At 41.1% G+C, this 14,810-nt stretch overlaps 1 protein-coding gene across 1 annotated transcript; it reads left to right on the forward strand.

Moving 5' to 3' along the window:
* Nucleotides 1-3,518: 3,518 nt before the first annotated feature.
* ASB16 (ankyrin repeat and SOCS box containing 16) lies at nucleotides 3,519-14,406 on the forward strand. The gene is made up of 5 exons (XM_063425545.1): nucleotides 3,519-3,908; nucleotides 9,810-10,077; nucleotides 10,429-10,921; nucleotides 12,681-12,794; nucleotides 13,961-14,406. Exons 1-5 carry the CDS (start codon nucleotides 3,599-3,601, stop codon nucleotides 14,144-14,146), a joined length of 1,371 nt encoding a protein of 456 aa, XP_063281615.1. The 5' UTR covers nucleotides 3,519-3,598; the 3' UTR covers nucleotides 14,147-14,406.
* Nucleotides 14,407-14,810: the final 404 nt, after the last annotated feature.

A 14,810-nucleotide genomic window follows, 5' to 3' on the forward strand; every position in this document is an offset into this window, starting at 1 on the left:
ATTTCTACATTACGTGGACCTAAACTGTTCTCTTGCCTTGAATTACACCTTGAAAGACATGTGAATCATTAGATATGAGAAATGGTAACAACCCCTATATCCGCAAGTAAGGTAAACATTTATTTTACCTGTTAATCAGTCCAGGATTTCAACTTGAAGATACCGTGACCAATTTCTCATAACAATGACGTTAATATCGAAGTTATTTGTATATAATTAACTTGCTTGAAACCAGGTTACAATAATTAATATGGGTTGGATTTCCCAATGTTCCAATTACACTACATGTCGTTGGGTGTCTAACTTCAATATTTCAATTCCTCTTGGCTATAAGAAGATCATAAATACCCAGAACTATACGCAGAGTTAAAACTAACTTTGAGTTACGTAATAGAACGCATCTCTTTTTGCAAGTAGAAGTTTATTGCAAAATACCAATACAATGAATAGTAAGCACAAACTAAAGGTTGTATGATAGTTAAACATGGAGTTCTCACATTGTAAATGAGGTGCAGGCCAAAAAGGAACAGGAGTTGGGAGCTGAACAAGTTCCTGATTCAATAAACAGGGATCCCTAAGGGGAAAAAGAGAGGGTGAGGAACACCTAACTGCACCTCAATCCAATAATCTTCTAGAAATTGACTGAGGTACCCTGCAGATAGGCAATCATTTTATCTGTTGTCAAAATGTACTGTTCCTTGTGTAATATCTTGGAGTAACCTTCGGGTTTTTATTTATACACTTTCTTGTTGCTATATATTTGTGTGTGTAATCAATTTACAACCTTGAGAGTGGATGGGCAACAGAGAAGGACAAACCAAAGGTTTGGCTCAAAATCCACTGTGAGAGAGACACTAATCTCACTAAATATTCATCTTTAGAGATGATCCACCAGCGGACAGGTCCACCACATGTGTAGGTAGGAACCTTCCTCTCGGTAGCTACGGAAGCACAGGGATGAGTGAGAATATGAAGGATGTCTAGTAGGAGATAGATACCGTCTAGCTTGGAAGACCATTACATTGGATGCTTTTTAAAAAAACATTGACCAGTTCTTTGGATCCAAATATTCCTTTGAGTCGGTTTCTCAGTGTAAGACATAGGGAGTTGGATTGGGGAATAACATACTTAAAAGGTGGTCAAAGAGTATGGAGATTAAACCAGAGGATCTAACCGTGTGTCTGCACAGGAAATAATTTTTTAAAGCTATTTTTGTTTCTTTTTAAAAAAACAATCTTTCAAACCACCTGTTTTTTTAAATAGGTTTGTGGAGGAGATATAACAAGGGTTGTCCATTAAAGAATATGGAGTTTTCCAAGTGGTGCAGAAAAAATATGCCGTTGTCAGGCCATTCCATACAATTTTCCAAACAAGTGCTAGTGGTATTATGATGGCAATCTATGACTGTTTTCATAATGAGAGCATTACATGCTGGCATCCATTTGAGGAACATAAGGAGATATTGTTCCAATTGGGTGCAAAATTAAGCCCAACAAGCTTTCCAAACCCTAAAATTAGTTGTATTAACCAGTTACTAAGTTACTCTTGGCTGATACATTTTATTGAGGAGAGCTATCCAAAGTGAGAATGATGGTCCCAATGACCTCCCACATCCATTCAAGGTAAAATTAGTAGAGGTAGCATAAATATGTGTTAAACCACTGCGGTACCAGCACCACAAGAAGACAAACGCCATTTAATTTGAATAAGTTATAAGTCGTAACCTGGTGTTAGTAGGGCTGTTTTACCATATTCCAAATCCAATGTTTCTCCTACCATGTGAGAAGAAGTGAATTATCCCAGCGTGTTTAACAGATACCCAGTGTAACGAACGCTGGTATAACAGCTACCCGTTCGTCCATTTCCTCTCGAACTGCCTGAGTGATTATAGCTCACAGTTTGGGTGCTGAGTCGAACCATTCTCCATCCGAATGGCAGTCTTCCAAATGTATTCTCTCAGTAAAATAGACAGGTACCCAAACATCAGCCGAAACTTGATGAAGGGTGTAACAGGAATAATTTTAATGGGTGCCACACAGGCTTTTATGCAAGTCCCCATGCAAGGGGCACTCCCACATGGACCTTGTGGGGGACAGTGACATAAAGGTTACAGCCAATAATATTACAGTCACAAAGTGTGACACTCCCAGTACAAACAAATAATTCCCTCCTCTCCGCCTGTGAGATAATTGAGTCAGATAATGTAATAACTCACTTATCTCCAGGCAGAAAAAACACAATTTTTTCATAAAACTTGAAAATCACCCCAAAACACACAAAATCCCCATAAATCTTACATCCCCTGATCTGGGCGACCAACATATCCAAAAATCATCCAGATCAGTTCAGGGGTTTTGGAATTTTATGGAAGTCCAAGTTTTGACCGTCCGCACACAAGGCTCCTGCCCAGAAACAGTTCCATGAGTTTAGGTTGTGCGGCCGGTTTATTTCAACAAGTCTTAAAAACGAATAAATGCATGAACTGCACCCCCTGGCTCATAGCAGCGATTGTTCCCCTGGTTTGTGGGAACAAAACTACCAAACTGCGCACTCCTGGCTGTTTCGGGAAAAGGAAGCAGGCGTTCGTACAGTTTGACCGGTGTTCGGGAAGTCGAGTGTCCGACTTTAGTTCTAGACACTCAACGACCAAGTCCTGCTGCCTCCTTTCGTGTGAACAAGATGGCCACCATTTTCTCCTGCACGTGGCGTTCGACTATACGAATGGTGGCCACCCAGGGAGAGCACTTAATTGCCTGTTCTCTTTGAAGATAATGAGCCAGGGGGCTGGTCGCTGTTCATTAGTTACAGCTACCATCTGCAAAAAAGTTAAATAACCGAAATAACACTGTAATTTCTTCACACCCAGCAAATAGGCTCAAATTGACTTTATGCTACAACAAATTTAGTTGATTTAATAGGCCTTGACAAAATGGGGGAGTCAAATAGTATTGAACATTCTGTATGTGATAGGCAAGAAGTCCCATTGAGTGAGTGAGTCCCAGACCATCACACATTTCAATATCCAAATAAAAGGCTTGGTGATCAGATTCCACCAGGGGCAAATAGTTATTATATAATAATTATTGGTTTATATTTTAAAGCTGGTATTGAAAAATACGTTAAACTATCTGCTTGATTTTCTTTCTTTTTTTTTTTTAAATAACGTTTTTGAGTACCCAGTTTATACTCCTGTACAGCATCTTAACAGATTTAAAACGTGATATATGTTTATATGCATTTTCTTTTTTAAATTCAATACAATCCTTTATTATCAGAGGGTTCCCGATTTATATATATTTAGATATCAGGTGCTCTAATTTCACAGAAATTGATCTGCTGCGCCCCATATTTTCTAAAGGAAACAAACTTTTAATATCAGGAACTCTCTACGTTAAAAAGCAGACCGGCCTGTGGGGGACAAAACCAGCACTTTATTACTGGGCGAACATGACACTGCAAAAGTATGTTTACCATGCTGAGTATCAGATGGTTGTGTTATAAATAGGACACACGGCTTCCTTCACTTTGGCAGAGAGATTTGCTGTAGACCCTACAATTTATTTTATACAACCCTTATACTCCCCCCGTCCCACGTAAGATGTCTAGGGATACTTTCCCCTTCACTTCTGGAACTTTACGATCTCTTGAAAGACAGAAGGAACAATTAGAATGTCAAGATCGTCAAAGAGCCGTCAGCAGGGAGTATCTTACCCGTAAAGTTCTGACTCCTAGCCGGGCAGTCCGTCCCTCGATGTCTCGGAGACACCTGTACTGTAGAGATGCTGCCATTCACAATGCCCTTTACACAGGAGATATTGAAAGGCTTAAGGGGATATTCAGGGAGGACGGATCAGCAGAAGTCCTGGTAGAGACAGTCAGCGAGGAGCTACAATGGTCTCCAGATGTGGGTAAGAAGTGAAATTCTCCAAGTGGTTTTGGCATTCAATGTTTGGTACTGAAACCCACAAGTCAGTCACTATTGAGAAGTTTTCATAAAACCCTGGCTTTATTTTACTTAGTCCTCGGTTTTATTATCTTTCAAATAATTTTATATTTTTGGATAAACTTTTTTTTAGAAATGGTTTCAAAATATCAAAATATAAAACGAATCATATATAGATAAATATATATATATATATATATAAAAAAAAATCAAAATATTTAAAAAGCGTATCCAAAATGATTAACTTGAGGCCTTGATGAGATTTAAAATGATATGAATCTATATTTTATATATTGTTTCTATATATTTTTACTGTATGCAGTTGAAGCTCTAAGGCTGTTGACCTTTCCAAGAAAAATAAAATTTGTCAGTACTGCCTTTCGCAACTGCATACAGTTGAATATAATGGTTTCAAACTGTTACACTTGGCTTGAGGTCCTCAACTAAAGCCTGAATTTGCACAAGATAATTCATGTTTATTTAGTTGCTCGTTACTAAGTTGAAGCCAGTTCAAACCTGGTGGGACCTAATGAACTTGATAAGGACACGCTTCTCAATAAGACTTTTCTGGAGACATTGGCAAACCCAGTCATAGCGTCATGAACTGTAAAACTGTTACATACCTCTTCAGCAAAAACGTCATAGTGTCAACAAATTATCCTGTCCATTCCCGGAATGTTTACTTTACTGAGAGAAACCAGTGTACACCAGAGTTCTAAATTGCAAGTCCTACACTATTAGACAGGCATAAGGGTTACTCGCTATTACAAGCTTAGAGGGACCATGGAACACCCATCAGGGTGAATTTTTTACTTGCCAAGTTGCCAGGGCTGAATTTTCACTTGCCAGTTGGCGAATGGTAATTTCCGAGTCTTGGTCTACACTGTAAATATAGTATTTTCAAAATTATTAGTATTTTAAAAATTACAACAAACTTATTTGTTGATGGTAAATTAAATGATAAATGATTGGGCCAGGTTAAAAAAAAATGCATTAGACACACAGCTTGAGAATAATCCTCTTTGGCAGCTTGTCTGTGAAATGCATTGGATGGGCTGTGGGAACGTGACCTCATACTTAAGGTCAGAGAGATGAAGATTGTCTGCTAATGTAACTTGCAGATGGATCCAGAATGTTCTGAATCTTCATTAACCCGGAGCAGAACCGAACACTGCCTCTGGCCTCTATAGTGTATTATACCCAGTCAGTGGGCTGGTGCAGAGGCGTAACTAGAAACCACGGGGCCCTGGTGCAAAAATTGTCCTGGACTCCACCCACATACGTCTACCCTTCACCCCATACATTCCCGCGCCCATACATCTACCTCCCACCCCAAATGTCCCCGCCCTCCATACATCAACACCCCACCCCACACATCCCTGTTCCCTTCCCCCCACACATGCAGACAAACAGATACACACGCAGACACACACATACATGTAGACACACATACACATAAATACAGACACACATACACACAGAGACCCATACATACAGACACGAACACACACCCACACACAGAGGCACATACATACAGATGCACATACATACACACACAGACACCTACATACAAACACACACACATACATACAGACACACACATACAGACATACACACACATACAGATATACAGAAACACACACAGATATACTGATACAGATATTCTCTATCACACACACACAGACACCTACATACAAATACATACAGACACACACATACAGACATACACAGTCATACAGAAACACACAAAGATATACTGATACAGATATTCTCTATCACACACACAAACTGTTAAAAAAAATTAGTGACTTACATGGGGTCTAGTGGCTGCCTCATGCTGATGGGAGTCAGAGCTCCCACTCTGACTCCCTCCTCTCCTCGTGCGTGGCACTCTGTTGGCTGTGAGGAAGTGATGGCTTCCTCCCAGTGAAGATGTCAGAGTCGGGGCCAGAATGAAGGCGCCCATCGGGTGGTCCATGCTTCTGGGGCCACCCGATGGCAATGGAAATCCATTGCCATCGTGTGGCCCCAAAAGCATGGGCCAACCGATGGGCGCCTTCATTGTGGCCCCGGTGGTTTTTCCGCGCAGTCGGGGCTGCACCAAAATGCTGGTGGGCACTCCCCCTGGAGTGACGGGCCCGGTCGCAGCTGTGACCCCTACGACTGCAGTACCTCCGCCAGTGGGCTGGTGAGATAGGGGCAGAGTCTGCTCAAGGCTTAGATACTCCTTTTTCATTTCTGGCGGAGTCATCTGAGCTCTTCATCTTTCTTATGTTGGTTTAAAAAAAAGTACAATTGAGCTGGGTAATAGCACCTAACTGAAAGAATTAAATTAGTTAGATAATTACCAATGTATTCTTCCTGGTAGAACATTTATTTTTCGAATTATTATTACCTTAAATGATGTGTTATCAGGGTAGGTTCTTTGATTGTAATTTGCCTGTTTTTGGTTTATTTTCATATTATTGTCAATATTACTGATTTTTTTGTGTTTCTCTTCCTGCTTGCAGTTTCAGACAATATATTGATTTATTCTTTACTGTAAGTTAAAGGGCAACTATCATCAGAAAAGAAATGTGTTTTTTTTTTTAAATACCTGATAATCTTGCCCCTACTTTCACTAGATCCCTCTGCCATATTGATACACCTTTGGTCAGACTGAGATAGAATCTGACCGTTAGGCTCCTGCTTCACTCCATGCCCTGTGTACTCTTCTACACAAAGTTGTAGCAAGGTTATTCCCTTTCACAAATCTGGTGAAAATGACGGAATCCTGGCCACATTGGCAATTTGAATACATACTAGGGCCAGGATTCGGTTGTTTTGTAACATTGGGCCAGATGAGTTCGAAAAACCTACAGTGTCGGAATTGCACATTTATCAATGACAGCATGGTGGCCGGCGATAAGCCGCATGCGTCCGACAGCTTTCCTGTTCACAAATGATAATTTACTTGTTATTTTCCAGTGAAAGATAATTTGAATAACTGCTTGCCCACTGACAGCAAATAGTGAAACACCCTCGGCAGCGCAAGGGTTAATTATGTGGTGGCTAGTCAGCGTTTGCTAGCCGGCTACCACATGGAAAAAGAATAAAACAATAAATAAAAATCGTATGGGGGCTTCAATTTTTGGATACTTTATTACTTAAAAAAATATATATATATTTTAAAAGTTTATCAAAAATTATTAAATCATTTAAAATGTTTAGCCAAATATATAAATCGAGGACTATGGGAAAGCATTGTGATTGGCTTTGATCAACACTTCTGATTGTCAACACTTCATCACAAGTGTAGATCAAAGCCAATCACACTGCTTTCCCATAGTCAGCCAAGCAGGCAGATCAGGGATGGAGCCAGCAGCAGCAGACTGGGATAAAAGTAAGATTTTACTATATTTATGGGGATCAGGGGGGCTAGATTGTGTTTTTTTTTTGTCAATCTTTATTTTATTTGTGCATTGAGATAACAAACATGCTTGCACTGCCACAACAGCAAATGTAAGCTAATATGCAGACAAGTATAACAGTGTGGTATTAAGAAACTTTGCACATTTTTGTTATGAGAATCCGATTATGGAACATGGTAAACATTAAACAGTGAGTATTACCAAGCTGCGCCGTGTTCCGCTCACATGTTAAAGAAAACTAGTTACAGGTTAAGGGTAGGTTACTCGTATATCAGCGGTACGCTTATTGTACATTATGCTTTTTCACGGGCTAGGTTGTCACTCGGAGCAATCATAGGCACGGATGAGTACATCCTGTCATATCATGAACATACCCATACATGTGGCAATTGTTAAACTCAGGCTGAAGACGGTGCTGCACTATATAAAAGTAAGGCACCATAGCAGAGTTACAGTGAGGGAGAGGAAGGAAATACCAAGAAATTGCCAGGCAGTATACATTGTTGAAACTAAGCAATGGATAACACAGGGTTTTCGTACATATAATAGTAGTTATTTATACAGGCTATCGCGTTTGAATTGTAAGTGGTTTACAGGCCAGGTCTTGTGAGTCATTGTAACACAAGTATCGGTCAAGTGTGTTTACGTTATAAGCGGGCCCTACTGCATAACATTGGTTGTGGCCGTATGTGTAAACTATATACAGGCTAGAAGGCTTTAGGTTAAGAACAGCTTGAGTATTACAGGTATCTGTTAAGTAAGCAGTCAAAACTAGTGGTGTTGGGCTTTTTGTCAGCAGCCTTAAGTCAGAACATGTGAGATTTACCCCCCAGCTAGCCTACCCTGCACCACCGAGCATCTATAAATAATAAGCAATTCAGGCATGTAACCTCTATGAGGGAGTGCTGTGCTGATTCCGATTAATATGCCAGCGAGTCCTGTTTGTTTCATGTCGGGTCAGTCTGGTTACCACTAGCATAGAAGTGTTACAGTCCCATATCAATGAACCACTTGCGGAGACCTGTCTCGTTGTAAGCTTTGTCCTGCTGCTCGGTTTGGCCATGTATAGAGTGTCCTGGTGCCCAGTTCGTGCTGTAGGGCGTGTATCTCACCCTCATTCAACCGACCCCTCTTGCGGGCCATGCCGGTGTTGTTGCCGTGTGGCAGCCGTCGTCTATTTCAGAGCTTTTTGGACGATCGTATCCCGGGAGGTTGTTGCATCGGGGCTGCACCCACTCAGATCCTCCAGCCCTCCAGAACCTCGCTCTCCCGAAGCCCCTTTGGGTGTGTGGACTGTGGGTCGGATTTTGTTCCGGTATGCCTCCCTGCCCAGAAGGAGGTTTGTTGTACCGAGTGGGGAGGTGGAATCTTCGTCGGTTATGTTGGGTTGGGCGGTTTCGTTGGCCTCGCGTGCGTCGCTGTTGTTTCGCAGTGGCCATTTTGTGCCGTCCTCGTGGCTGTGGTTGTGAGGGGGTGCCATGCTTAATTTCTGCGTGTGGTTGCAGGCGCCTCTCCAGCCTGAGCCAGAATGCTGCGAATATTGCGTCCAGCCGTGTTTTGTAATCAGCTTCGTCGGTAAGGCTTGCGTTCATTAACTCCGTGCTATCCCCGGGTTGCTCGAGTGCTGTCATAGCGGCAGACCCAGGGGCACAACAAGACCGCTGGGTTTCAGGCTGTGTTGCGGGGGTGTTTGCCCCCAGCGAGGACCGGGATGACCCCCACCGGTCCAGAGGGGGGGGTAGCAGGGCTGTGTTATTTTCACGCTTGTGAGCGGCTCCCGCGCCAGGAGATCGGCCGCTTCCCCCAGGCTGCAGGCTCCGCTCCAGTGTAGGCCTCATGCCCGGAACAGATGGTTTCATTGCGCATCGGTGCCAGACGGGTATCTGTCTGTTCCTCTTGTGGACCTGCATCACTCTCTGGGCATCGTGTGCTGCTGGCATTATTATTTTCGATGAGATTCGCGTTTATGTGCCAGCTAGTGCAGGAGCACTCAGAGAGCACAACCGGCCATCTTGGCTGCCAGGCCCCGCCCCCCTAGATTGTGTTTTTAACTCTATAAGGTCAGAAGAAATGTGCTCATTGGCTGTTTGATGTGAGGAGATGTTTTCTCAGTACTATACTGGTATTGAGATGGTTTTAGAGACCTCCACAAATGTATTTAGCATCTCACCTCCTCCATACAGAATCATAAAAATAAAAGGGAGCATATTGTGGGGCCTCGTGCTATTTATGAACTTATGTATGTTTGTATTTATTAATATATCTGTGAGAACTTATTTATTACTATATAACTTTACATTTTATTATTATATTTAATAATAAACTAATATTTTTAGGATTCTAAAAAAATCCACATTATAGTCCTGGTGTAAGTAATAGGAATTCCTAGTAGTACTTACGGTTGCTGGCAAATATTTATCCCTGAATGTGAGAGTAACTGCAACTTATTCCTACAGGAGTCTGGACTCTGACCCCCAAAAAGTATCACACTTCCCCCCTACGTATCACTGCTGGACGAGGATACGCCGATTGTGTTCCCCTTCTAGTGAATCGAGGAGCTGACCCTAACTCTAAAGCAGGAGGTCGGGGGGCACTACATGACTCCTCTGAGAGTCACCATGCTGAGTGTACGCGTCTTTTACTGAGCCGTGGGGCTGATCCCAATCTTATGGATGAAGATGGTCGAGCACCCCTCCATCTCTGTACTACCCCGGAGACATTTGAGTAGGTACTCAGCCAAATGACTATTATCCTTGATTAGTTTGTAGAATGCTATCTAAATGTTGAGATATTAGACATAGTTGACCATGGATGGCATTATAGCATTGGCAAAGCAAAATCTAAGAAGTTGAAAGTTAGTTAGGCTGGTACTGTTCCTAAATTAACTCACTAGACTAAAAATTGAGTGATATTATAGATGACTTGTTCTGTGTTCAATAATCGACAATTCATGGAGTCATTTGATTACTCCCTGTTGTACATTTGAAGGCCAGCTATATAAAAATGATAAATAAATGTGAGCTCTGTAATGTATGTACATCTGGATCTAACTCACCATTTCCTGCAAAATTTCAGATGTGCAAAGCTACTACTGGAGTATGGGGCCTATGTGAATCTTCCTTGTCACTACACGCGAGTCACCCCACTGCACATAGCGTCTGCAAGAGGCCTAGAACAACACGTTTCTCTCTATCTGAGCCTTGGTGCTAATCCTTCGGCCCTCAACAGGGAAGGCGAAACACCACTTAACGCCGCTTGTGCCGCCTCAGATTCTCCACAGCACTTTGGTCGTTATTACAGAGTGGCGGAAATGCTTCTCAAATCCGGTGGAAATCCTGGTACCCCAGGAAAGAAAGGACACGGACCTTTACACAATGCCAGTGCCAACTGTCATTTTAGACTGGCACAAATGCTATTAGACCATGGGGCATCTGCGAATGTCACCAACAGTGCTGGGTACAATCCCCTGGACTGTGCCCTACAAGTATGCACTGATTATCCAGAATGCCAGCCCCACCAGCTAGTAAGAACGCTGCTTAACCATGGAGCCAATCCTCCAGGTTCTAAGGTTAGTAGAGGCCTCGGTTTGACTTTGGTTTAACTGATAATGATGTTCAACCCACATGTCAGTGAACTCGTTATTAATAAGTTAAAGGATTTTTATTTGTGGCCAAAAATTACCCATATCTACTAATCGGGGCACAGATAATTCCATGACCAAAAGGAAACATTTCCAAGTGTGTCCTCAAGATAATTTCAACATCTTGGGCTATTTGAGGGTCACTTATACACAGTTTGGTGAATCTAAGATATCTAAGAATCTAAGATTTACTTACTGGTTTACAGCACTGAGGCTCCCTCGGCACTGCCCACCGCTCTGCCTCCTACGACATCATGGACTAGGCATGGCCTTCCCTGGCATGGTCCAATACAATGCACCTGACAGTGGCTTATGGCAGTGTTTTACCTTGGAGGGTTAAATTGACAGGACCACTGCACCCAGGCCACATCGGTGAGATTAAGTAGCCTGGGTGATTTTAGTTGTCCTTTAAATAAATAGTGGGAAGGTGAACAATTCCTGTACTGATCTCTTACTTGCCAATGGAATGTTGAGAATATTGTTCTACGCCACATCTGAAACAAAAAGTTGGCTTGTTGGTACATGAGATGTAGAGCAGACAGAGGCCTAGGACTTCCATATGAAACTTAGAGGGAAGAAGACCGTAGGATGCATTCCTTCTTTAGAACTGTCACTTCTCTGGAAATTATATGAATGAATAATCATTGAAAATAACCTATAACGTGTTATATATATATATTTTTTGTGAGTGTGTGATGATCGGTTATCTTTTAAAATGTATATTGAAGATTTAGCAAGGAACATCTCAATCCAGTTCAGTGGAGGCACAGGTATGGCACACAATGCAAATGAGGAGGTGAATAGTTTTTTTTTGTTTCAGTTTCTCCTCTTCCACTAACTATGTTCAACTGCAGAAAAGGGCAACATGAATAACAATGAAGACAATGTGTAGGCGCAAAGTTCAAAGACAGATGTGTCTACATCTACATTTACAGTGCTATTCACTAAATATATTTTCTGTAATAGCTCCCTTTTAAAGCTAGAATAGATGATGGAGAGGCTTGCTAGTGCGCATAGCGGAAATTTTTAAAAGAGTAATAGCTAGAGAAGGCAACAAGTGGGCATTCATCTTCCAAACTGTTTGTATGAAATTAATATTTAGATGACTTCATACAAACCATTGGCCTGGAAATTTCTTTATAAACTGGACTATACATAGACTGGAAGAAAGGAGATTTAGTCTAAGGCAAAGGAAAGGGTTTTTTACAGTAAAAACAAAAATGAAGTGGAATTCTCTGCCTGAAGAAGTGGGTTTTAACAGAGTCTGTACAGATGTTTAAACAGCAACTGGATTAATTGTAAAAAAACCTAACCCAGTTTGAAGCACTTTCCAATTTTGCATCAAACTAGGGGGGGGGAAATCCTTCCTGACCCCAGAATGGCAGTCAGATCTCTCCTTGGATCAAGAAGCTATTTTCAAATAATTTATTATTTTTGGAAAAACTTATTAAAATATATTTGCTATACTGATTTTATATATATATATACTGATTTTATATATATATATATATATATATATAATCAGTATAGCAAAAAATATCAAAATAGATAAGATAGTTTTCAAAATGTTAAAGTTATTTGAAATGTTTATGCAAAAATATTACATCGAGACATATGTAAGAAATGAATAGTTGCAATTAAAATTAATTATTCAATATGTCTGATGTGCGTGTATAATTTGATTTAGATGTGGAAATTCTGTGCTGCCTCCCCTCAAGCTTTTGAGATTCTCCTAAACTCCTATGACCGGATTCCTCTTGGAGATGCATGGGTGGAAGCTGTGCCTGCTGAAATTTGGGAGGTAATTCATGGCACCTATTTTGCTACTGCACTGAATCCTACTAACCTTCACCTTAAATGGTATCTGTCATGACAAATACAACTTACTCTTAAATGATTGTGGCAGCCTACACACATGGGACCCGAATGGCACACCTTTACACTTAGGTCCCCTACAAGAGGTCCCCAGGAGAACAATAGCTATTTCACAATACCTGGCACCTAGGTGTAAGTACTTGATTAGATAATTTTATTAGCAGCCACATACCTCAATGCGGAATAACAATTTTAACATACAAACTGGGTTACCGTGCACGTATACACAAACCAGTGCCATCCCCGGATAGCTCTCCCGGAGCGTCTACTTTGCCCAAAAAGGGCCTGGTTCGCAGGTGCCTAGCCCTAGCAGTCCGGATGTAAAGTTTTGAACAGGCCGTGAGCATCCTCTGATCCAGCATATAGTTCCACAGTGCTGGGTGGAAAGTTGCGGTCACTCTTATTAAAGTCGCTCTCACTGTTCAATTTTTTGCCATTTAGGAGTTAAATCACTTTGTTTTGTTTATGCAGCCCTAGGCACACCTCCTTGCATGTGACTTGCATAGCCTTCCTAAACACTTCCTGTGAAGAGTAATCTAATGTTTACACTTCCTTTATTGCAAATTGTGTTTAATTTAGAATGTTTTATCTCCTGCTCTACTAATAGCTAGACCCTGCAGGAGTCTGCTGTATGTGATTAAAGTTCAATTTAGAGAGAAGGAGAAAAAACTTTAAAGGCTCCTATCTGATTGAAAATGAAACCATTTATTTTTTTTGCTTGCAGGCTGTGTCAGTCACAGCCAGGGGATTGTCATCAGGGCTGCGTAAGAGAAACAAAAATGATTTAACTCCCCTGGTTGAAAAGGTGATTTTACTTAACTTTCTCCAGCCGCATGTGGATCTTCTCGTGGCTGGCACCACCCCTCTGGCTGAGATCGTCAAACTTGATGACTTCAGCCAATCCCATGTGAAAGCACTGGGAGATTATTGTGCATGGCTGGCAAAAAGAGGTGTCCCTAGGCAGTAATGCTTTAGACACTACAGACACCAGAACAACTACATTAACATCAACTTCTATATCCAGTATCACTCTTTCTCTCCTAGCCACGAATGCCCTCTAATTCAGGATCTGTTCATCTTCTTTATTTGCAGGAGCATCGTACGTTTTATGAGTCTGTCTTGAAGGCTTCAAATCAACCGCGTCCTTTACAGCATCTTGCCCGCTGCGCACTAAGAAAGCAGTTTGCTGGACAGTGCCACAAGGCATTCCCAGACCTCGGTTTACCCCCTTGCCTCACTGCTTACCTTCTTCTGCAGCCCGAAGGCACCATCCATTAAATATAGAGAAATAATTTGCATGTTACTATCTAGACGAGTATTACTTTGCAATTAGAGTATATATGTCACATAGAACACTTGCAGTTAATGAGTGATCATATATTTCATGGCTGAGGCTCTTAGTTATAACATGTTTGTAGTCCCCTGTTCAATTTGTAGTCCTCTAAAAGTTTTAGTCGGTGGAAATAACTGTGAGAACTCATTAATTATTTTATTATTTCTCCTATGTAAGAAAACTAAACTAAAAACAGGGTGAGTCTCAGCTTTATAATCTTTGTCATTTTAATATTAAAAAAATGCAATGTTTAAAGAAAATGCAATGCCTCAACAGAAAAGAAAGCTAATTACTTTAACCACTGTAAATGCACACACAAAGATGTCGATTCAATAAACTCTGATCTGCAGGAAATTAAAATCTGTATAAAACTGCTATAATTTGGAGTTTGGTGAAAAGAAAAAAAAACTCATATATTGCACCAGGGAAAAAGCAACCAGTTAAAACGCAGGGGGTGATCACACATGGATCACACAGACTTTCTGGGGTTATTTACTAATCACAGAAATTGTGAGAAAAATATTTAAGTGAGCTATTGTCCCAGCTTGACTATGTTAGCCAAAATGTAACATTTCGGTTTTCATGTCACAATTTGGTGTTTTACTGGGC

Source organism: Pelobates fuscus, chromosome 6, assembly GCF_036172605.1.
Source record: "Pelobates fuscus isolate aPelFus1 chromosome 6, aPelFus1.pri, whole genome shotgun sequence".
Classification (NCBI taxonomy): domain Eukaryota; kingdom Metazoa; phylum Chordata; class Amphibia; order Anura; family Pelobatidae; genus Pelobates; species Pelobates fuscus.